The 24,761-nt window shown below is 44.4% G+C and overlaps 2 protein-coding genes across 2 annotated transcripts; one reads left to right on the top strand and one right to left on the bottom strand.

Annotated features, from left to right (window-relative positions):
- Nucleotides 1–591: 591 nt before the first annotated feature.
- Nucleotides 592–18,085, bottom strand: LOC136551082 (tRNA ligase 1-like). Its single transcript, XM_066542666.1, has 27 exons — nucleotides 17,868–18,085; nucleotides 17,394–17,771; nucleotides 16,658–16,708; nucleotides 16,483–16,565; nucleotides 16,310–16,409; nucleotides 15,391–15,469; nucleotides 14,610–14,733; nucleotides 13,817–13,923; nucleotides 13,575–13,703; nucleotides 12,927–12,991; nucleotides 12,665–12,829; nucleotides 12,368–12,528; nucleotides 12,257–12,288; nucleotides 12,006–12,187; nucleotides 11,636–11,715; nucleotides 11,065–11,130; nucleotides 10,697–10,986; nucleotides 9,875–9,982; nucleotides 3,951–4,048; nucleotides 3,782–3,842; nucleotides 3,284–3,360; nucleotides 3,121–3,192; nucleotides 2,973–3,049; nucleotides 2,693–2,773; nucleotides 2,202–2,304; nucleotides 1,519–1,677; nucleotides 592–1,334 (listed from the first exon to the last, which is right to left on the bottom strand). The coding sequence occupies exons 1-27, from the start codon at nucleotides 17,991–17,993 to the stop codon at nucleotides 942–944; spliced, it is 3,447 nt and encodes a 1,148-aa protein (XP_066398763.1). The 5' UTR covers nucleotides 17,994–18,085; the 3' UTR covers nucleotides 592–941.
- Nucleotides 18,086–22,870: 4,785 nt separating this feature from the next.
- Nucleotides 22,871–23,332, top strand: LOC136548189 (uncharacterized). The gene has a single exon (XM_066539800.1). It carries the CDS (start codon nucleotides 22,871–22,873, stop codon nucleotides 23,330–23,332), a length of 462 nt encoding a protein of 153 aa, XP_066395897.1.
- Nucleotides 23,333–24,761: the final 1,429 nt, after the last annotated feature.

The raw sequence follows: 24,761 nt of genomic DNA, 5'->3' as shown, positions 1-24,761 counted from the left end.
TAAGACAGGACGAGAGGACGGAGGGAGAGAAGAGAGATCAAATGATTTTTTTTTTTTTTTTTTACTTACCTTGTTGTCCACCTGTGAAGCCTATTTTACACATTTTACACGTTTATTGGGCAGGCTTAACTGCAAAATGACTATAGCCCACCTTAAGGTCTAATTTTCCCTGCTCGTCAACTTCCGGTCCAATGCCCAAAACGTAAGCCTCCTACTAGCGAGGTAGAACCGTGCAAGTCAGACAGAGAGATGATGAACGCAAGAATCGGAGAAAAAGAGTCGCCAAATGAACTTCTCCGAATTTCCAATCCCGTTGATCAGAGATGGAGCAGCCAGCCAACCAGTGTGGAAGTCAGCCGTCAGCCAGAGATGAAGACCGCAAGTTGAAGCATGAGAGGGGGAGAAAATGATTAACAGAGGCACGAAAAAAAAAGTGCCCGGATACGTGTTCAGCACTGTCCTAGGCCTTCAGCTTCAGTGTTACTGCCATCGCTCAAACTAGAAAGTGCGGCCACTGAAGCTGGTGTTGATTCTGCTTTCCACTCACTTTAACACCAGCATTATGTTAGCTAGTCAACGAGGCATTCCATCTAGCTAATGTTGCAATTTTATAAGTACACAAATGCTAACATACCACCAACATGAATTCTACTCCTGGTCTAACTGTCGTGTCAAACGGCCTCTGAATATTCAAACTACACTAGAAGTACAATGATGGTATCTTGCACTCGATGGTATCGTGCACTTTTTGGAACACATCGAAGTAGAAATGCAGTAGTCTAGTTCTGTCCTATAGTATCAAAATTTTTATGTGGCGTAAGACTCGATGATTAGCATGTCTTGGCCACGATCAGCTGTTAACGTTAAGTCCACCCGCAGCAAACTATTCTTCATCTATCTTTCACTTCTGCACATTCGTATCCTAAAACCAAGGTAACAAATTAGTAGAAGTCCAAAACCCCCGATATGGTGATGGGAGGATCAATCGGCACCCTTTCAGCTTTTCCTTCTGAAACCAGCTGCGGCAGCGTGTTTGCCTCCTTTGCTGCGACCCCTGGTGCTGTCCACAGAGTAGCATGTGGCCACTCGTTCCTGGAATTGATCTGCTCATCGTTTACTGCTCCGAGCTGCGCCTCCAGAGCGGCCATCTTGTCAGTGTAGTACAATGCGTTGAATGACACGGGGACCTCCTGGTGCTGGTAGATGCCATAGCTTGCGACTGCAGCCACACCATGGCTTCGTTTGTGGGCAAGGGTGACGTGAGCCTTCTTTAGGCTGTCCTCCAGTCTTATCTTGTTAAGGAAACTGTTGACAGCTGTGTCCTTCTCTGCCACCTGTTACAGTAATGCAGCGTAGAACAAGTGTCAGATTGCAATATCGTCGCCCCAAAGACAACCTAGTGGCACAGCGCATGGCCACAGCTGAGAAGGATTCCAGCAAACACTCTAGCATGAGTCCTTCACGGCAAAATACAGAACTATCTTTTCTCAAACACATAGCTGAGCATACAGTTCTTACCTTGTGGAGAAGGCCCAATATATCAGGTGGGGTTAATCGAACAGCAGCAAACATGATATTGCCAAACTTCCGCTTCCCAGTATCAGGTGTTCTGAGATCACCTTTTGCCACAGTTTTTAACTGTTCCAGTACTTCTTTCACAGCATAGTCAAAAGGAACCTAGAAAAAAGTATAGATAACATCAGAACCGCATCATGATTTCTGTGTGCTTAACAGACTCTTGTGGTGTAAGAAGGATTAGGATCAGTGCATAGTAGACCAACAAAATCACTTATTAAAGCACATCGCATGAAAATGAAAAATGCTACTGCTACACCATATTAACATTAGTATGGTGCTCCCATTCCCACATAAGGTTGAGCCAATTTAGACTACTGATCTACCAGTAACTTATTTTGGCCTAAGCAAACGATTCTTTTAATGATATTTAATTCATAACATTGGTGGATGGAGGACTTTTTATTTCATGAACACGCAAAAGAGGTGGATGTAGGACTTGAATGGCATAATTTAGTAACCTCCCAGCCCTTATTGGAGTCCTCACATGTAAAGTATAAAAGAAATGACTCCTGCAAATTACGTAGTCGTCGTAGATTTGTAGTAGCCCCACGTGTTAAAATGTGTAGTATAAACATTCAGCAACCATTATGATCTTGAATGGTTAATAAGTGAAATATGGTTACCTGAATTGAGTTAAGATGATCAGCATTCCCAAACAAGGTCACACGCAACCTTTGTTCCCACTGTGCCCATTCTTTAGCGTATGAACCTTTTGATGGCTCCGCTCTGATTTGACATTGTTTTGCAAAACATCAGGCAATGTATATAGACATGTGAATTCAGAAATGAAGCACTAGTTCTGTCAACATCATCAGATCAAGTAATACTACTACAAATGTGATTAACTGTTTCTGGAGAAAAGGTGCTTTGAAGAACATTCCCTCCTACACAAAAAGTGCTATTGAAGATTGAACAAAGGCATTCCTCCTACGAATGAAACATGAAGTAATACTGTGTATACAAGAAGTGCTATACTGCTAGTCTGTTTTTTTTAGGAATGCTAGTCTGCTATTGTACAAAGGCATTCCGCCCTACACAACCAAAGTGTTGTTTAATGTTCACAATGTGCTAAAAAAAAGGGGTTGTAATATTAATATGGCTATCAGTTTCATACCTTCCATGCCTGCTCTGATGCATCCTGAACAAGCTAATTCCCTCATCTAAGATGGCTTTCACAGCACCAGGCAATGGAGCTCTGAAATCAGGAGAAAACAGTACAAGTCACATCATCACGATATTATTTTTCTTGCACACAATATTGAAGGCGGTCATTTTTCTTGGAAAATAAGTGTATTGAACATCTTCATAATTTTTTCTGTAACTGCATTGCATAGCTCATCATTGAGTTCAAAAAAAAAAGCAGAGCAAAGCAATGAAAAAAAAAACACTCCTACCTATCTGGCTTCAGGAGAGGCATCTTAACAAGGGAGCCAAAACGTTCATACAGTTCGTTTTCAAATTCTCTTCGACTCTGAAATTGACAGCATTGGTGATTTGGCATATTTCAGTAGCTAAAAACAATTTTCCATGATATATACATACCTTGCCATCATACAAGTGGTAAAACATTAGCAAAACATAGCCTGCATTAGGTGAGGCCTTGTCCAGATTTCCCTTTCAAATTACAAGTTAACATAATATCAGCCATTTCACAATACATAAAAATGACTTAACATATTTGCATGAGTAAATATAGACTACTAACAGGATGATTGACCCGCTGGAGGACGCGAAACATGAAAACAGCAAGAGCGTCAAGAGAGAATGGATTTGAATCCGTGCCTGGCAAATCAAGAAACCAGAACAAAAGCTATATGATCAAACTTAATGATGCAAGAACATGAGCCAACGATAGTACTGTTCTTCTAAAATCTAAAAAAAATCATCTTTGGTCATATACAAAACCCAAGGCCCTACTGCAGTACACCAAAATAGTTCTTTTTACAGTACTCTTCAAATCATTCACCGCTCAAGGGCTCTTCAAGCCCATAGTAAGTTAATAGCTGTAATTTGGAAGCTCAAGCTTTTTTTGAAAAACTATTTGGAAGCTCAAGCTAAGGTGTGATGTTGTATCTGTCACAAATCCAAACTGCAGCCCACAACTATATGAAGAATCGCCAGTTCACCATTAATGTTCACATGAAGTAAAAGAAAAATGAACGAGATAAGGGAATGGAAAATAATTATTAAGTACGTAGGATACCTTCTGAGTCAGGAACCACAGGGACAGCAGATGCTTTTGTGGACCCACACATATCCTCAATCTGGAAACAATGATTTATCAGTTCTATCTCTACTGTTAAAGTAGCCTAAAAACGTCAAACAAGAAAACATGCAAAAAATTTTGCTATGATTTATGATGTCAATCTTGCCTGCTTCCAAACTTCTTCATTTGGTGCATTTTTGTCAGCAAGGGTTATTCTAGCTGGTTTCTTTCTTCTTTCATCAGCGACCTTTTGCCAGTATCTTCCTGTAATAATTAACAAATAGTCCAATTAGACTCATTCTAGAAGACTAGCCTGGGTCATCAACCAAATAGGATTCAGCTGAGCCTGTGGTGATCTGAGAAATGGCTATTACCGTTCATAGTATAATTAGACTATTAAAGCTGCCTCCTAGTCTATTTCAGTGTCATGTTCCGTGATTTAGTTAGGCCAGCATGTACTTCTTATCATAATGGAGCGTACGGCTGGCAGCAGACCCGATTCAGTTTGTGCGAACCTATTAGCGGTTCACGAACGAACTGAATAGTTCTGAAATGACGGAGGGTACACAGGGCTTGGGCAGCCCAAACTGACAAAATGTGAGGAGATTTGAACATCAGAGGTTGAGAATTTAACTGATGGCAGCAACACCAAAGCTGATATGCAAGAGATGCTGCACCATGGACGCAAGAGTTGAGGATGGAAGACAGAGGGCAGGGGATGTGGCCAGTGTCGGAAATGGCAGCACCAAGGGCTGAGACGCAAGAAATACTGTCAGGGAAGCCACCATGGATCATGGATTGCCCTCTGAAAACTGCATACCCAAACATCTATGCATTTGTAATAACCAACAGATAACTATAGCTGAGGCCGGGAGAAACAACTGGAATCTAAGCTTTAGAAGAAATTTTGGATCGACAGAAAGAGGTGAATGGCTTGAGCTGATAGAGCGACTAGAGTCAGTAACTTTATCAGGGGCACAAGACAGAGTAATGTGGATATTGGAATTGTCAGGAAGTTCACTACTAGATAACTCTATAGATTTATTACCTTTGGCGGATTATAGACCTTAGGATGCAAAAACTGTGGGCAACCAAAATTCCCCTAAAAATCTAGATTTCCTGTCGATATTATGGCATAACAGATTGCAGATGGCAGATCAGTTGAGGATCATGAAGTGGGATGGATCTAAACTCTTTAAACTTTGTGGGAAAGAAGAATCAGCGGATCATCTTTTTTTCAGATGCTCATTAGCAGTGGTGGTCTTGTGTTGGATTAGGGAAAGCTTACAGTGGCCACTTATACCAACATCCCGACAATATTTTGAGGATTGTATTCTGCGGGAGGCGTACCCAGTGCAGAGAGTTCCCGCTCTGTGCGGGGTCTGGGAAAGGGTGTCAGTGGCAAGCCTTACCCTCGCCTGTGCAATGCGAGGAGACCGCGACTCGAACCCGGGACCTTCCAGCCACAGCGGTAAGACTCTACCGCTTGCACCAGGCCCGCCCTTCGCTGGGGTGTGGAGTCTGTGGAAACTAAAAACAACTGGGTTTTTTCTAATGTTTTTATAGGATGGCTAGGGCTCGCGATAGGAAGACAAGGGACTTCAACCAAGTCAAGTGCATAAAGGATGAGAGGGAGCAGCTCTTGGTGAAGGAGGATGAGATCAGACATAGATGACAAGAGTATTTTGATAAATTGTTCAATGGTGAGAACGAGAACACCACCGTTCAGCTAGACAACTCGTTTGATGACACTAATAGGCGCTTTGTGCGGAGGATTCAAGAATCGGAGGTCAGAGAAGCCTAGAAAAGGATAAAAGGAGGCAAAGCGATGGGCCTTGATGGTATCATAATCAAGGTGTGGAGATGTCTCGGGGATATAGCTATAGTATGGCTAACCAAGATGTTCAACAATATCTTTCGATCGAACAAGATGCCTGAGGAGTGGAGAAGAAGCATATTGGTACCGATCTAGAAGAACAAGGGAGATATCCAAAGTTGTACTAATTATCGGGGAATTAAGTTGATGAGCCACACTATGAAGCTATGGGAGAGAGTCATCGAGCAGCGCCAGCGAGGAACGACACAAATATCAACAAACCAATTTTGTTTCATGCCCGGAAGGTCAACCACAGAAGCAATCTTCTTAATAAGACAAGTTATGGAGCGGTTTAGAGAGCAAAAGAAGGACATCCACATGGTTTTCATTGACTTGGAGAAGGCTTATGACAAGATACCAAGAAATGTTAAGTGGTGGGCTTTGGACAAACATAAAGTCCCATCAAAGTACGTGACCCTCATCAAGGACATGTACAGCAATGTTGCGACTAGGGTTCGAACAAACGATGGTAACATAGATTACTTCCCGATTAAAATTGGACTTCATAAGGGTCAACCTTAAGCCCGTATCTCTTTGCCTTGGTAATGGATGAGGTTAATAGGAACATATAAGGGGATATCCCTTGGTGTATGTTGTTCGCTGATGATGTAGTGTTAGTGGACGAAAGTCAGGCGGGAGTAAATAGGAAACTAGAGTTATGGCGACAGACCATTGAGTCTAAAGGTTTTAGATTGAGCAGAACTAAAACCGAATACATGAGATGCGACTTTGGCGGAGCTACACAGGAGGAGGGAGATGTGAGTTTCGAAGGTCAAGTAGTGCCTAAGAAGGATACCTTTCGGTATCTGGGATCGATGCTACAGAGGGATGGAGATATTGATGCAGACGTTAGCCATAGAATCAAAGTACGGTGGATCAAGTGGCGACAAGCTTCTGGCATTCTCTGTGACAAGAGGGTACCACAAAAGCTAAAAGGCAAGTTCTATAGAACGGCGATTAGACCGGCTATGTTGTATGGAGCAGAATGTTGGCCTACAAAGATTCGACATGTTCAGCAACTGAGTGTTGCAGAAATACGCAATGTTTTTAAGGCGGTAAGGCGAGGCGTGGTGAGTGACTACCGCCTTACGCTTAGGCGACTAAGGCGTGAGGCGAGGCGACGCCTTACAGATTTAAGAAAAACTTAAAACAACAGCTTAGAGCAGTAGATGATGAAGAAAAAAGAAAAGGAAAAAAAAGAGAGGAGTAAGAAGTGGGCTATCCCAGCCCACCAGGCGGCCCATGTGCTCCTCCCCCTCCTAGCGTGGCTTATAATCCCCTCCAGCGCTGCTCCTCGTTCTCCACCACTCGTCCGCCTCCGCTTGTCTCTCCGCCGCTCCACTTCCCTCTGCGGCTCCACTTCCGTCCGTGGCTCCGGCTCCACTTCCGTCCGTGGCTCCTCCCCTCTCTCCGAATGCGCTGCTCTGCTCCCCTCCCTCGCTGCTCCCCTTCCAGATCTACAGTCGCCGCCATCCCCTTCTAGATCGAGCAGCCGATGGTGAGGAGAAGGCGGAATCGAGCAGGCGACGGCGAGGAGACGGCGCAATCGAGCGGAATCGACGAGGAGACGGCGGAACAGAGAGGACCCGCATCAGAATCGATGAGGAGACGGCGGAATCGAGGGGGCATCAGCATGCTCCTCGCACGGATGGGGAACAGGGGAGGGGGGGGGCGGAGCCTCGGCGGTAGCAGCTTCTACCGGCGGCGCGGGCGAACGCGTTCGCGCGGGCGAGCAGGTAGGTCCGTCTTCCCTGCGAGCGCTCCTCTCTCTGCTCTCTGATTTCTCCTGCGCCTTACCAATCTGAGGCGAGTCGTCCGCCAAGTCGTCCCGCCTGTAGCGCCTTGCCGATTAGGCGACGCCAAAGCGACGCCTTAAAAACATTGGAAATACGTATGTTGCGATGGATTTGTGGTCACACAAGAATGGACCGAGTTCGGAACAATGATATACGTGATCGCCTAAGGGTAGCACCAATTGAAGAAAAGCTTGTCCAACATCGGTTGAGGTGGTTTGGCCATATCCAAATGAGACCTCCAGAGGCACCAGTGCATTGTGGAGTCCTAAGCCAAGCTAAGAATATGAGAAGAGGTAGAGGAAGACCGAAATTGACATAGGGAGAGACAATAAAAAGAGATTTGAAAGTTTGGGATATACCTAGAGATCTATATTTGAATAGGAGTGCTTGGAAAGCAACTATTGAAGTGCTTGAACCATGATTTGGGGCTCTTGGTGGATTTCAACTCTAGCCTACCCCAACTTGCTTGGGACTGAAAGGCTATGTTGTTGTTGTTGTTGTTGTTGTTCAGTATCTTCACCTAAATGTGTACTCCCTCCGTTTCAAATTATAAGACGTTTTGGCTTTTCTAGAAACATTGTTTTAACTATGTATCTAGACATTGTGTATATCTAAGTGCATAGCAAAAGCTATGTATCTAGAGAAGTCAAAATGTCGTATAATTTGGAACAGAAGGAGTACCATATTGGATTCTGGGTTTTTTTACAGCATTGGAGCAGGATGGCAAGGAAAGAGGAAATACCACACGTGGAGAAGCTAGCTGCTGCAACATCTGAAGCACACACTGACAAGCTGGTGATGGTGTGAAGTGCTGGAGGTTCTAACGCCAGAATACAGGCAGTGGGATCTCTGTCGCTTGTACTTAGCTTGTTAGTTACGGCGGGATGATCGTACTTTGCGTTTAGCTTTTGTTAGTGGAGTGTGTTTTTTGAGTAAGTAAACTCAGTACCCTTGTTCTGCAAGCTGGTAACCCCAGCCATCACTTCTTAAACTTTCTATAAAGCCGGGCCATAGTTATGGTCTAAAAAAATCCATTTTGCTAGTCACTGGTGAGAGATGATGGCCACCAATTAGGGATTCATGCCGGAGGGCAGTGGCAGAGCTGCATTCGCTGAAGAGAAAAAAGGAGAACAGCAAAAGGAACGAGTGGCAGTGCCTGAGCGTTGAGATATTTTGGACGTGAAGTTGAACTCAGTGTGGCAGGGATCGACTAAATGGCCACCAAGCAAATGGCAGCTTGGATTGGGCTGGTCCAATATATTAACTACTAACACCCTCTGTCCAAATTATAGGTCGTTTTACCTTTTCTAGGAACATAGCTTTTGCTATGCACCTAGATATACGATATGTTTAGATACATAATAGAAGTTGTGTATGTGGAAAAGCCAAAACGACCTATAAATTGGAACAGAGTACAGCCTCTTTTCTTTGTATTCAGAAATCACAAACCCAATTACGAACTCGCAACCCCAGTCTCAATTCACTAACCATAGGGACATTCCCCTAGCGAACATAACTTATAGAATGTTGCAAACCAAGAACACAATGGTAACTATGGTTCTTATATAAAGGTAACCAAGTCTTTCTTTAGCAATTAAGCAATAGAATAGAATAATACAGTAATTTTTTAAGAAGAACTGTGCATCGTTGTATTAAGAAGAAAAAATGGGAAAGGAACCCATACAAGACACACCCACTCACACCACTGTGTTCAAATTAAGTAGACGTGCCCTTATCACACAGTAGATGACCTCGACCCAAAATTAACTCCCACTCAGCCCCAGGGCAAGTAGGTAATTGATTCCTCATGCCCCTGCCAAACCCCCAAAAAATAAGCTCCTCACTATCGAACAACAGAGTTCTAGCTAGGTTTGGAGAATCAGCATCAAACACACACCAATTACGAATATTCCACAAAATCCATGCTCCTAAAATGATGATGGAGCTGAGGCCCGTTTTTAAGTGAACAGCCATTGCATTTGAACTTCCCACCAAGCATCAAAGGAAGTCTCATCAGATTGGGGGGTAAGCATTTGCAAGCCCACTCTATAGTATAATATAGTAAACGACTTTTATATCAACTAAAACGGTTTGATTAGATCATCCGTTGCATGGGAAACTTCTGGTGATTAGAAGGTGATCTGCCCTTATTGATAGAAAAGAATGTTCAATATAAAATCTTGGCAGGACAAAGCACACATCGGTTAACCCATAATCATTGTGCACGATAGTATGCCCTAACAAAGGTGCAAAAGCAGGTGAATGGCCAGATCCTAGTTCATTTGAATGTTCACATTGTGCACGGTTCAATGTGTTGAGAACTAAGAACAGCACTGTCCACCCCTAACTGAAGCCATGTTTTACTCCAATAAACAAAGTGAGCATATAACACTAGATAACGTCTCAAATGCTCTGTACCTTTAATAAGATCCCCCATCAAGCTATGAAGAGGGCGATCATCTCCAAGGCCACCAGGCGTGTTTAATATTTCCTTACACAGAGCTGACTTTGCACAACCAGGTATACCTGAAAGGAAAATGCTAAATCAGAATCAAGAATTGAAAACCCCATTTTAACATTAAACAACATTGTAGGATGAAGATTGGTAAAAAAAAACCTAATTTAATCCACTGACACCGTACCACATAGTTTTGACGATTACTTAGTTTATCTAGTCCATAAGCTATTTAACAGGCTAATGTGCGAACATTGAGATAAGTACAAGAGAAACAATATTAACAGTACCAACATAGTTTTTGACAATTACTTGGTTTATATAGTCCATATTATTCAACAGGCTATTGTACGAGCATTGAGACAAGTTCAAACGAAACAAAATGGACGCTACAACTTTTTGACAATTACTTGGTTTATATAGTCCATATTATTCAACAGGCTAATGTACAAGCATTGAGAGAAGTCCAAACGGAAACAAAATGGACGCTAGAACTAATGGGTATTCAGAATTCAGATGGCTTAAGAAAACCTAAACCAGCAAGATTAAGACCTAGATTTTATTTAAGAATAACTAATGGTTTCTTACAAAATTTGATACCAGCTATTATTTGGATGGCACATCAGTATCGTGGCTGAAGGCCAACGGTTGATACCCACAAACCAGTGAAATAAAATATTTTCATTCTTTTTAATGTTGATCAGCGAAAATATACCAGTGTCTCAGTTACTCTAAAGAATGAAAATGACACAATAAGTTGTTAAACATATATCAGCAGTAAGTACCGGGAAAGAAAACTATGAGGCCCTCTGTTTTGGGAACCACATCAACAGATGTTGACGCAGGACTGGAAGCTGCTGCCCCATGATCTGCCCGGAGATCACCCTCTTCATCCCTCTCTGCATCAAGAACGGCCAAGAAGTTTTCGGTTTGAACAAGGTTACCAGCAGCACCAATCAAAGCCTGGTTTGCAGGGCTGCGTTTGGCGTATTGTTCAAGGAAAGGCTCTGCTTCACTAAGGTACGTCGAGGATGAGAGTGGCTTATTCCCATACTTTCTTCTAATGTAGACAGCCCTGAAATGAGTAAACTAATCATATTAGATGAAGGAACATTCGCAGTTCCATAAGAGAAAGAACGTAGCAATAATATACCATTCATCCAACATTTTGCTAAGCTCTCTCTGTTTGTTTGCTGATGTTCCCCAGATCTTCATTTGCCTATCAACAAAAAAGGCATTAACATGAGAGCTGGCATAGTTTCTGTTCAGCAGCGTATGGCACCAACTGAAGTAGTACATAATTTACAGCTCAAATTAAATAGTTATATACGACTTAAACCTTCAAACATTACATCAAACAGTACAGCAGCATAAAAAATAATTATTAGTACAGAACTTACAGCACAATTACTTTACAACTATAAGATTGAAATAACCAAGCATCAATTGTCATGTGATGAAGAAAAGAAGTTGAATATCAAAAAAGGCTATATCATGAATTTTTAAGTTAACACTTTACAGATATTAGCATTATTAAATAGGCAGAGGTCGAGAGGATGCATTAGCACCGTTTTTCTAACACTACACAAACTGTGCAGACATCTTAACTAGAGCAGTATCAAGATAAAGTAGCAAACTATGTTCTCGTTCCGATTCTTCATTGATAACCCATTCTGTTGCAGAAAATATACTAGTGAAACTTAAAATTTGCATACTTAGCATACCTTAGGTAATAAGCTCTATAAGCAGTTGGTCCATCTTTGAAAAGGGTAGACAATCCATTACGAATTAAAAATGTTCGCAACTGTCAACAAATAAAATAACATAATTGTTAGAGGATGAATATTCAAAATAAAACAAAGGTTAACTTCAATGGTTTTAGTCCTCTTCCACATTCAAAAACAAAATAGCTTCGAAGCGAAAGGAAGACATACATATAAATAACAAAAGTAGATTAGATCACGATGACAGGAATAGGAAACACTAAGCATAGCAATAACATTTCCAAACTTATTTTAGAAGCACACCAAAATGAACCTGGACAATCCAGAGTAACAAACACCAGTGTGGTCCTCAAGAAGCGACCAATAATACCTTATATGTCAAGAATTTTAGTTTAACCATTAGATTTGAATCCTCATCAGCCAGACCATCCACAGCTGAAGAATTTGAATCCAAGGCGCCATTGATATTTTTCAGTAAAGCGTCACCATCTTTGGCTAGTTCAGCTGCCTTCTTATTGTTCGCCTTGAACAAATTCACATCAACAAAGAAACCTAACCATGGAATACATGTCAGTAAAACACACCTCCGCTCATACTTGAAACGTGAAGGCCTCAGCTTACCTCTATATAGAGGCCACAACCCTTGGTTTCTCCTAAAGACAGCAGCATAGGTTTTAGAGTTAATGATATAAAGGGTAATGTTAATATACAAGGCTGACTTCACAAGCTTACCTCATCTCTTGCTGGTATCGTCTAAAAACAGAATCATTGTGCACATGGATAACCATTTTGTAATACAAGTTGTCATTTGAAAGAGAATCAATCTTGTGGTAGTTCCAGTAGCATTTGAAAGCTGCTGAGAAGTGCCTCTGCTTCATCAAGCGAATCATCTCCTGTAACAGCCAACAAAGGTAATGTATCACATCTGCATAGTTATTGGTTTATTGTTGTTGTAATGTTATCAATAATGAAATCATACCCATTACAGTCAGCAAATATCTATCCTCGGCCAGATATCAATGAGCTTACCTGCAGTTTCTTAGTTGCATAGTCTGCAGGATGTGCTTGCAAAAATTTCGTGACAACTGATTTATCAGCATTTCGCGACTGAGCATCAAGTCCACCATTTCCAAACCAATCTGAATGGTCTGGACACATTGAAGCTCCAACATTTTCAAGCAGTGCCTTGATTTGCTGGTCATGTACAATTATAAAGAAGTTATAGCAAGGTTGAACAAACAAAAAGTAAGATGCCTCATGGCGAGAAAATACCAATTTACAGCATTAATACCTGCTTTTCATCGGACCTATTAGCAGCACAAATTTCTCGTAAACTTGGTCCTAAATCTGAGTTTCCTGCAATAGCAAATAAATAATAAATGAATAATAAAAAGCTAAAATAATTACTAGCTCATAACACAATTGCATTAAGTCTTCTTAGAAGTTAAGGCACCCCCAAATGAATCAGAAAGCATATCTAGAATACAAGTATATTTTCAAAAGGGTAGATGATTCTGTTCTGTGTGTTTCCCTGAACCTCGGGTTCTGTTCAGGTTCACAGAATCTACCCACCAAGAATCAATCCTGCAAACTGGACGTTTCTAAATAAGTAGCCAATTTGCAGTTCTTGACATCATGGGAAACATTAAGAGAAAACAATATACCTGTCTGACATACTATATGCAACAGATGAAATCATTATGAGAAAACAATAGTTTTTGCCCCTCAAAAGTTCAAACGTTTTTATTGGCATTATTTCACGTCTTGATTTATTATATCATTTTTCTCCATTCTAAGAATATTACAACATTACTAGGCTGATCATATGATTCATTTACCATGGCCAGTAAGCAGGACTAATAATACTTACAAATGGTAAAGATACAAACAAAAAAATCTTATATTGGATGCGCATATAACTTTAGTTCCAGCACCTTACCGCCATCTAATGGAGCCTGAGGAAAGTTTTTCAAAACTTCTTCCATTTGCACTGAACTTTGACGAGGCACAATACGGGCAACCAGACCTTCAAGGATCTCACCCTGCACTTCTACATGATCTTTGGACCCTATAACAAAATTAACCTAATGTCAATTCCCAGCAGAGATGGCAGTTCGCTAGTCAAACACAAAAGTGGTGAAAAACAATCAGTCTGATATAGAAAATCAGTAAGATGACAACCTGGTACAGCTATATCAGCTATTTCATCAAGGGCTTTGCAAACAGGCGTTGCAGTTCCTTCTTCACATAATGCATCATAAGCAGCAAAAAATGAGGTGGCAGATTTCCTGATGAAAGATGAAAACAGAAAGCATTGTAATATTATAATCAGCAATTCAGCATCAACAGTAAACACATACATGGTTGCGAGGGTAATTCTGCAATTACATGCAGAAAGTGTGCATACTCGGTTGCAGGCCAACCAATGGGTGAATACAAGCATGCAAAATAGCAAGTTAGCCACACGAGTGGCATTGACAGCATTCACATAACAAGCTAGTAGCTGAACAAGTTTTCCCAATATGAACATGACAAAGTTAATTAAGAACTGCAATAGTCTGTACTCCATGATAATGAAAACAAACTCAATGAAGGTACCAAGGAAAAATAAGAGCATGCATTAGCAAATTATTGACCATCGCAATGATCCAGTAATAAAAAAAATAAGCAAAAGAAAATGCTGTCAGAGGACAAGCATGGTAATGAGAAATAAGCAAAAGAAAATGTTGGCAGAGGGCAAGCATAGTAATGGAAGTTTCTGAACAAGATTGGAAAATATAAAAGCATGCCAAAGTTGAGTAACTGACAATTGTATTATTACTTTATTAGAAGGTATTCTAGCCATCTTTAAACCAACATCACCATTTCACCCTCTATTTTCAGATTAACAATGTACATGTATCAGTATCACACATGAAACAAAGCAGCCAAATTCTTCATGATGCAATGCTCCTGAGCACAAAGTTATTGGCACCTTGTTGAAAACAACCACACATGGTTGGTAGGTAAGCACCACTTCCGACAAAATGCAATCACCTCTGGAGTAGAATAGAATTTTGGCTTCCCATTGCCCAACTCAGTCACAGCTGTAACCACAGCTGCATAATGCCCAAAACAAGATGAATAAATATGCAAATACCAATAATAATAAGGGTAAAAGTAATGAACTAAACAAATGCAGCAAGCAACTTAAATAGTGAAGTAAATGTGAGGCAGAAGTGGCTTCCCAAATAGTTTATATTTGAGTGTTAGTAGAATTGTCAATCATATAAAGTACTAATAAATAGAAGGAACAGGACAAACTGTCAGACACAGATTTTATTCTACCAAAACCAACTAAAAACTTTTCAAATGCGCGAATGCAGGAAAATAAACAGTTAAAATTTAAGTATCCATGTAAACTAGGGGTGACATAACATTTTACTAGCTTTTACCAGTCAACAATAGCAAAGGAGAAATCAATCCAGTCACATAAATATAATAAATTATTGATGACATACAAGAAATTTACCCGATAAAGATATATCAACAGCTGTAATCCAATAAAATGGTTAATTCGGTGTGTGTAAATGAAAGCCAGCTGAAACCAGAATCTGACCCTTTTTTCTTATTGTTTCAAAAAAAAGTTCCAGTTGAAACTAATCAATTGTCGAAGCAATGGCATCATATGTTAGGATGGAATGCACTACCAGTAATGATGTAGAAGAAACTATACAAAGATTACTAATTGCTTTAGACAGAAGAAAAAGCCGTACCATAATCATCCTTGGGCCTTTGCCCATGATCTCCTAACACAGCTGTCACAAGTTCCATTGAAATGCTAACACGGTTTTTCTAGAAGCATGAAACAAAGAAAAATCAGGAACCATAAGAAAAATTACAGAGCCAGAAACCCTCCATGACTCAGAAAGCAAATATGCAATACAACTACAATGATGATTATTAATTTGAGAGTAATTTAATTAGTAATAACTAGCAGTCTAGCACTGGAACTGATTCTTAAATGCACATAAGATTTCTGCTTTTTTATCTACTTGTTAACTGACAGCATACTATCCAGAGCTGCAACAGTAAAATCTTACTATAACAAGCAAAAGTTCTAGCGACTAACTAAATCCCACATTGTGGAAAAGCTTAGCAAACGTAAATTGCTCCTTTGTTCCTATGCTACTTAAGAAATATGTAAAGTTGAGTGAGAAAATATGTAGTGCAAACCACAGCTAAGGTGGAAACATGGAAACCAATTCAAAACCATATTCTGATCACTCGAAAAAATTTGAAACTTGGCACCTCCATTGAAGTGCTTTGTTTGAAAAGTTGAATGCAAACTCACTTTTGAAAAAATTATATGAAAATGATAAAAATTCAGGTGCCCGTGGAGGTGTGGACCTTGATCTTCTCATTTCCGTGTCAATTTTTCAACAATGTTCAAATTCTTACAAGCGATCGAAATATGGTTTTAATTGGTTTTCATGTTTCCACGTAAGATGTGATTTGCACTACATATTTTCCTGAGTTATAGTTCTATACTGAAACCACAACAAAAAAATAAACAAAATTAATTATCCTTTGTTCCAGTCTATATGCCACTTCTATGTGAATTAATTTTGATATAACCTTCACAGACAAGAAAATCATTAAGTCTTGAGAAATGTTGTGCAGAACATGAAATACCTCAAGAAAATCATTGAATTCTGCTTGCATTTTAGAAGCCTCATTTCCCCAAGCTTCACGAAACAAACGCCCCAGAACAAAAACGCCCACAGCAGTATAGCTATAAGAAAACATTGAAACTTCAGACATAGCAAAAACTATCATATAATAATCAGTACAGATTAATGACATACACATTCCCGAAGCTGTTCTTCGCATATGCACCACCATGGTGACCGGCATACATGAATAGGGAACCAGAATGCTTGAGTGTAACCTGAGGGGAGTGATCATCATAATCATTAATTACTTCACACAAAGAAACGCCTGTTTTTTTATTTTAAAGCAAAACTAACATGTGGGATATACCTCCAAGTTTGCTAGCCCATGAGACACCATCTCAATCATTGTGGTCCTTGTCTGTCATCACAAAATCAAGGGTAAGCTTCTCAATAAAAACTCAACCTGTTACGCCATTTACTAAACTGCAATAACAGAAACCAAAGAAGCCAGAACAATCTACAACCACAAGGATTTACTGCACAGTCGGTTCATTAAACATTTCTTCATTAGGGGGAAGTAATTATGAGCCCATTAAAGTCAACAAGAGCTAAGAAGCTACAGTATAATATTAACTGGGTAAAGATACAAATTGAATATTTCTTAGGGTATGAAGGTTATATGTGTTACATCCTTCACTTCATGAAAATCAGCATAACTTCCATCAAGTCCTATAACAAGATCTAAAGCTATGATACAATGTTCAAGAGTGCTACTACTCAAATCATCACAGGATGCATGGGTGTTAACTTCATTCGAAGTACTCTACCAATACTCAACATTGCCACAATGCTATGGAAACAGGCAGTGTTGATAAACTAGGATATTGCATTTGCCTGGACAAAATCATGCCTACCGAAAACTACAGAACTAATCCCAGTCAACTAACATCCTGACACACTGGACCAGCATAACGATCACAGGGTGAATCCTCAACAATTTCTCGGTCAAACTCTTGGCATTGTCATGTCAGTCAGAAGGCACAACATGAAGGAATGAGACAATGACAAAACTGAACAACAAGGAGCTGCTGGCAAGCTCTCACCTCCTGATCAGATTTTTCATTTTCGAACTTGGGGTAGAATGTGGCCCTGATTTGGGCCTCCGTGAAGGTGCTGTTGTCCACCTCAAAGCCCGGGGCAGACTTGAAGAGTCTCGAGAGCTTTTCACTCACAACACCGTCCCGCTCCGCTGTCGCCGTCCCGGAGGTCGAGGTGGACGCTGAAGCGACGCCCGGACAGTCCCCCGTGGAGGTCGTGTAGCCCCTGGGCACCCACAGCTGCGCCGGTCCGGGTCCGGGTGGCGCCTGCGAGGCGAGGGTCATCTTCCGGACGGGCTCGGCGATCTCGGCCGCGGCGGAGGAAGAGGACGAGTAGGAGACGTCGGTAGCCTTCGGCTTCGATTGACGCGGCGGCGGCTTAGTCTGCACGAAATAGAGAGAGAGGTGGGATTAGGGTTTAGAGGGTTTATCGAATTGAGAGGAGGGGAGGGGAGGGGAGGGGAGGAGTAAGAAGCGTACGCCGTCGCGTCGAGGCATTGCGAACGCGGGCAAGGAAACGGCGGCGGAGGAGAGGCGGATGGGGAGGAGGAGCGGGAGGATGCGCCGGGGGCCGTGCGGTGCGAGGAGGGAGCAGGCGGGCGACATATAAGGGCGGGCGAGGCGAGGTGGCGCGCGGCGGCGGTGGAATGGTGGGTCGGTGGCGCCGCCGACCCGCGGCGGTTCTGTCTTCTGTGACGTGGAAGGAGCGAAGGACCGTCTGGAGCGTTCGACTGGGTCGGCACCTTGTAAACGTGGGCTGCGCATCGGGCCAGGCCCAAACCTGCCCAACAAGCATAAAGAATCGCCATTTTTATCCTTTTATTACTATTTTTGTTAAAATAAAATAATCTCCTGGGTACACCTACAAGGAGAAGCATAAAGAATCATCATTTTTATTATTATTTTAATATATTTTATTAAATAATTTCCTAAATAAATTTACATAAATGTACTCATACTCCCCTTGCTACTTAGCAAGATCTCGCAATTTCGAAAGGTGGATTGAATTTGGTGATTTTGATTTTGAAGGACGTGATATCTATTTTATGCGTGGCATGTCTTTAAAATCAGAAGTTTTCCATATTAGCTCATATATGAAAATCATAGAACTCCAAGAGTGGTATAAATTTGTAGTTTGTTATCTTTTTCATTTGAAATCATCTTGGTTTGGTGGGTGAACTCATTTATGCCCTAACTTCAGCAGTTTTGGTGATTGATGAGTACAAGTATTTATGATTAATGTGTATTGGATCAACACATTGGCTAAGTCACAAGAACGTTATTATGGTTCTGAAAATGTTTAGATTGATAAAGTGGCATATAAAGAGTCTATAGGGTCTAGTGTAGCTTGGTGCTTCGAGACACTTGACGTAGAGTGTATTAGGGCTTTGTTTTTTCTTCGGTCATACTATTATAGGGGTCCAAGACATATATCTTGTGGAGTTCAAGTGAATAGTATTTGTGTCGGGTTCATAAACCCGGGGTCCCTCATGGACCTGCTTCCCAGCAAAAGCTCGGCCCAGCAGATGATGTTGCGAACGACGCGCAACTCCTGGGTCGGCCTGAAAACCTAAAACGACATGCCAGAAGGGCGATCTAGTCTCCGACCGAAAGGCCTAGCAGTAGAGGACAACACTCGCTTCCGACTCCGGCCCACTTCTCTGACCGGAAGACCTAGCCAAGGAGGAACGACGCTCGCTTCTGACTTTGGCCCACCTCTCCGACTAGAAGGCTTGGCTAGCTCGCCTCCGACTCTGGCGCTCGCTTCCCACTCCGACCTGCGTCTCTGACCGGAAGGCTTGGCCAAGGAGGAACGGCGCTCGCTTCTGACTTCGGCCCGCCTCTCCGACTAGAAGGCCTGGCCAGCCCACCTCTGACTTTGGCGCCTTCTAACTCTAGTCCACCTCTCCGACCGGAAGGCCTGGCCAAGGAGAAACGACGATCGCTTTCGACTCCGACTCGCTTCTCCAACCGACAGTACATCGAACCTCTGCTTATAGCTCTTCTTCGACTAGGAGGCTAGAGCCGACTGGGGAATGACCGACCGAGGATGCCCACCCGGTGGAGACCCAAGAAATAGACAGAGCAAGTAAGGCAGGGCGCTCTAACCAACCGCAATATCAAGGGTCGTACTCTACACACCTGCAGGATAGTACTATCAAGCTGTGTCAGAAGGATGCACCGCAACCTTCTAGATATGTCAGAACATGAATAATGATGTGGGCGTCGATATTTATCCTACAGTATGGTAGACACCAACATCTGTCATACCAGAAGAAGACGATGGAGCCTACCACATGCATCTGAACATCAACAGTGTTGTGGGCACCGACAAACCATCTTGTACCCAATGGCATGGGTAATAAGACTAGGTAGCACACACGCACTCTTTCTCTCACTCTCTCTTATAAAGCCATCCCCTTCATCTATAAAAGAGGATGCGCTCCCTTCAAAAGGGGGACGATTCGACCGCCAGAATTGATTCACGAACGAGTCGAACGACCATCCAACGATTCCAACGAAAAACTAGCGTTCGAACACTTAGCGCATGCAGGAGCTCCCGTCTCTCTTGGCCCTTTGGTCCAGAGTCTGACCAGACCTCTTGCACCCCCCATCTTACTCCCTCTTGTTTGTAACCCCATAACAAACTTCGAGCACCTAGGCTTAGGAATAAAGTCACCGACCGACTCAAACTGGACGTAGGGCACGTTGCCTGAACCAGTATAAACCATGTGTCATTGAGTGCTAGGCTACATCCGATCACAACGAACGACAAAACTACAAATATTTAGGTGTTGGTCACTTTCTGCACCGACAATTGACGTCGTCCGTGGGGAAGACGTCGTACATTCACGACTTTGGTCATCGGATGGCCCACCTTTCTGCAAACTTCAGCATGGCGGGCTCAAGCGATACGACTCGCTTTGCCTCGCTGGAGTTTCCCGCACTCCCACCTATTGGGATGTGGGTTTCGCCCATCTTCGAGCCGTCCCAAGCCTTCCTCTTTAGAAGCCTAGACTTCGTCGCCGACCAGCTCGGCGTGCTTCGCCTTCACAAGAAGGCACTTGTTCTAGTGCCCATCGGAGGGGCACCCTCTGTCGGCTCCAGAACTCCCGGTGACCTCAACGATGAGGCGCCTGCGCTTCGCTCCGAGCCTACGCTAGGCTCAAACCCCACTGTAAGTAATGTACATACTGTTATTTACTCGCTATTTACTATTTTCCACCGATTCTCCAGAGAGACCCCGTTGTCCCTGCCATGACCGCCATGCGACCGGTTCCCCTATAGCCTCGCATCCCCCGCGGACGCGTACGCTCGGGGGCTCCGAAGGATGCTGACGCCGCCCCCTCTCATATCCGAATTCATGGAGATGGCGAGCTACGCTCCTGTCTCTTTTCACGACCTCATGGATGAAGATGTTGAGAGCGACGGCTCCAGCATCGGCGACGTCATGGCACCCAGCCACCCTCTATCCCAGGAGTGCGCTATGGCGGACGCTCTAGGACAGCCGCCGGTGGGGGCGGAGTCTCTACAGACCCACACCCCTCCGGACCCTCGCGCGGAGGCCCTCACGTGTGCACCGGAGCACAGTGAGGAGCTACAACAAAGGCGGCAGAACTAGTCGCCACATGTGCCATTGTGCTCGGTGCAGCACGCTGCGCCCCATGCGTGTAACCCGACGAGCGGCGCCCGGGGTCGCACCCGCTAGGTCCAGCGCAACATCATGGATGGGGGAAACGATCCCCCACAGTTCGCTCGGACTGCTCAGAACATCACCGCGGCGGCGATGCTTCTGCACGACCTTTCTGAGCCTGTCGACCCACAGGAGCAGGTGGTCCACCGGAACCTTCGGGAACTAGTGGATACCACCGCTGTTCAATAGGTGGAGAGCTCCACGTCGCGACACCGACTTACGGCCCCTCTCTCTACCAGGGGGGCGAGGACGCACCAGACGGATCGCTCCACCCGCTCGCCGCTACAGCCGCCGGGCATGGAACAGGAGGCCATAGCTGCGCCACGACCTGACCTCGGTGCCTACTCCACACCGACCACCTGTGCGCAAATGCCTCGGGCCAAACCAAGACGCTCGCAACGTCATCAGCAACCGGCGACGGGCCTAGCATGATGATGACATCCACCGAGCGACGATGAGAGCAGGCAACACAGGCCCTAATCAGACCATCGAGGGGACCGGTGAGATGCACCCTAGGTGTGGTCGCTGACCGGAGTCCTAGTCCGGATGGCCCGGGACCATGAGCCTTTGCCCGGTGCGTCCAGAGAGCGTCGTTCCCGCAGTGCTTCCGATCGCCTACTAATATCACCAAGTATACCAGGGAGACAAACCCTAGTATATGGCTTGAAGACTTTCGGCTTGCCTACCGAGCCAGAGGAGTGGATGATGACCACTTCATCATTTAGTACCTCCCCATCTACGTGGGGGAACATGTTCGAGCACGGCTCAAATTCCTCCTGCACGACAGCATCCGTGACTGGGCGGACCTCAAGAGGGTCTTTGTCAGGAACTTCTAGGGGACCTATGCCCACCCTAGGAACTCCTAGGACCTCAAGAGCTGCTAGTAGGAGCTCAATGAGTCTTTGCAGGATTACATTCGTAGGTTCTCAAAGCGATGCAACTCCCTTCCTGATGTCGTCGATGCAGACGTCATCAGTGCATTCCTCTCCAAGACAACCTATGAGTCCCTGATCCACAAGCTTGGTTGCCTGAAGCCTCGAACCACCCGTGACCTGCTCGACGTCGCCATGAACCACGCCTCCAGCGAGGAGGCGGTCGGAGCGGTCTTCAATGGAGGTTAGGACAAGGGCAAGGCCAAGCACGAGGATCAAGACGAGGGCCCCTCCACACAGAGGGGCAAAAAGAACAAGAAGGATTGGCGCCGATCAGCCAACTCACCGTAGCTGATCATGTGGGCAAGCAGCCCTAGTAGGGCCAGCCTGACCACTTCGACAAGCTCATGGATAGCCCATGCACCAACCATGCTTACCCCGTTAAACACCTCTACAAGGACTGCGAGCTCCTCAAGCACTTCCTATGATAGGCCGGCAGGCCAAAAGAAGGAAAGGGCAAGGAGGCAGCAGCCAAGAAAGGAGGTGCAGCAGGCAAGGATGGGGACAGTTTTCCTGACCTCGAGGAATGCATCATGATCTTTGAGGGATCTGATGTCGTCCACTCCAAGCTCCAGCACAAAGTGTGCTACAGAGAGGCGTGTGCCATCGAGACGGCCATCCCCTCCTTCCTTCGCTAGTCGGAATCTCTGATCACCTTTGACCAGAGGGACCATCCCTCACACATTGCCAGACCAGGTCGCTACCTACTCGTCGTTGACTCCATCGTCCGCAAGAAGTGTCTCACCAAGGTGCCGATGGATGGAGGCAGTGGCCTTAACATCCTCTATGTTGACACCCTCGATGCCATGCGCATCCCCTAGTTGGAGCTCCATCTAGCGAGCTCTCCCTTCCACAGCATGATCCTAGGAGTGCAGGTGTACCCGCTCGGGCAGGTCAACCTGCCCGTCACATTTGGCGACCGAGCCAACTTCCGCTCAGAGGTGCTTACCTTCGAGGTGGACTTCTTGGGGTCTTACCACGCCATCTTGGGGTGGCCATGCTATGCCAAGTTCATGGCAGTCCCCAACTACACCTACCTGAAGTTGAAGATGATGGGACTGAATGGTGTCATCACTGTAGGTAGCACCTTCTCGCACGCCTACACATGCGACCGCAACCATTACGAGCTTGCCACCGTCGTCATCAACTCTTCTGAGCTCCCACGGCTTGGGGAGTTGTTGACCCTAGCAGTCCCCGACTGTAACAAGTCAACCTCCTTGACTACCTTCCGCCCACTCGAGGAAACTAAGGCGGTGGGGATCGACCCCACTGACCCTACCAAGATGGTGCGGATCGGGACCCAGCTCCCAGCCAAATAGGAATGCGAGCTTGCTGACTTTCTACGCGCCAATCATGATGTCTTTGCATAGAAACCTTCTAACATGCTAGGCATACCATGGGATGTCACCGAGCATGCACTATGCCTCATCCTAGGCTCGAAGTCCACCAAGCAATGTCTACGTCGCTTTGATGACGAGAGGTGCAGGGCCATAGGCGAGGAGGTCACCAAACTCCTGGCAGACAGATTTATCAAGGAGGTATACCACTCCGACTGGCTTGCTAATCCTGTTCTTATCAGAAAGAAGACCAGGAAATGGAGAATATGTGTTGATTACATTGGCCTCAACAAGGCATGTCCGAAGGATCACTCTCCTCTACCACGCATAGACCAGATAGTCGACTCCACCTCAGGATGCGTGATCCTCTCCTTTATGGATGCCTACTCAGGCAAATACTAGATCATGATGAAAGAGTATGACTAGCTCATGACTTCGTTCATCACCCCATATGGTTCGTACTGTTATGTAACCATGCCTTTTGGTCTAAAGAACATTGGCGCCACCTATCAACGGTGAATGCAGCAATGCTTCACCGATCAAATCGACCCGCTCGATCAGCCTGACCAAGTCAAGTGGCCAAAACCAACAATCGCCGTCTATGTTGATGACATAGTGGTCAAAACGGCTCAAGCTTGCGACCTGATCACAAACTTGGCCGCGACGTTCATGAACCTCTGAAGGTTCAACATCAAATTGAATCCCAAAAAGTGTGATTTTAGGGTTCTGAAGGGGAAGCTGCTTGGATACATCATGTCTAAACGCGGCATCAAGGCCAACCCCAAAAAAATCATGGCCATTTCCAACATGGGCCCTATATGCAATGTCAAGGGCGTATAGAGGCTCACTGGCTATTTGGCCGTCCTAAGCCGATTCATCTCCTGGCTCGGTGAACGGGGGATGCCGCTCTACAAGCTTCTCAAAAAGATGGACGCTTTTGTCTAGACTGAGGAAGCACAATAGGCTTTGGAGAGCCTCAAAGCATCTCTAACATCAGCCCCAATTCTTATCGCTCCCAAACGGGGAGAACCCCTCCTCCTCTACGTCATGGCAAGCAACCACGTGGTAAGCGCTGCCCTAGTCGTTGAAAGGGAGGAGTCAGGACACTAGCTTAAGGTCCAACAACCCATATACTTTGTCAGGGAGGTACTCATCGACCCCAAGGTCTAGTACCCCTAGGTGCAAAAACTCTTATACGCCGTGTTGATGGCAACCTGGAAGTTCCTGCACTACTTCACCGACCATGAAGTCTCGGTCATCACTTCATACCCGCTCGGAGACATCATCTGCAACCACGATGCCGCAGGATGAATCTCCAAGTGGGCACTCAAGCTAATGGGCCACGACATCAGGTATATCCCCCATACCGCTATCAAGTCTCAGGCTCTTGCAGATTTTATCGCCGAATGGA

Source organism: Miscanthus floridulus, chromosome 4 (genome assembly GCF_019320115.1).
Source record: "Miscanthus floridulus cultivar M001 chromosome 4, ASM1932011v1, whole genome shotgun sequence".
NCBI lineage: Eukaryota > Viridiplantae > Streptophyta > Magnoliopsida > Poales > Poaceae > Miscanthus > Miscanthus floridulus.
The sequence above is the reverse complement of the archived record's forward strand: the minus strand, read 5'-3'. Positions and strand labels throughout refer to the sequence as shown.

Coding starts and splice junctions, on each gene's coding strand:
- LOC136551082 (XM_066542666.1), bottom strand. CDS start 17,993: ATGTCGCCCGCCTGCTCCCTCCTCGCACCGCACGGCCCCCGGCGCATC. Junction 12,992..13,574: donor TCAGGCTCCATTAGATGGCG/GTAAGGTGCTGG, acceptor TTGCTATTGCAG/GAAACTCAGATTTAGGACCA. Junction 3,193..3,283: donor TCCAGCGGGTCAATCATCCT/GTTAGTAGTCTA, acceptor GTAATTTGAAAG/GGAAATCTGGACAAGGCCTC.
- LOC136548189 (XM_066539800.1), top strand. CDS start 22,871: ATGATCCTAGGAGTGCAGGTGTACCCGCTCGGGCAGGTCAACCTGCCC.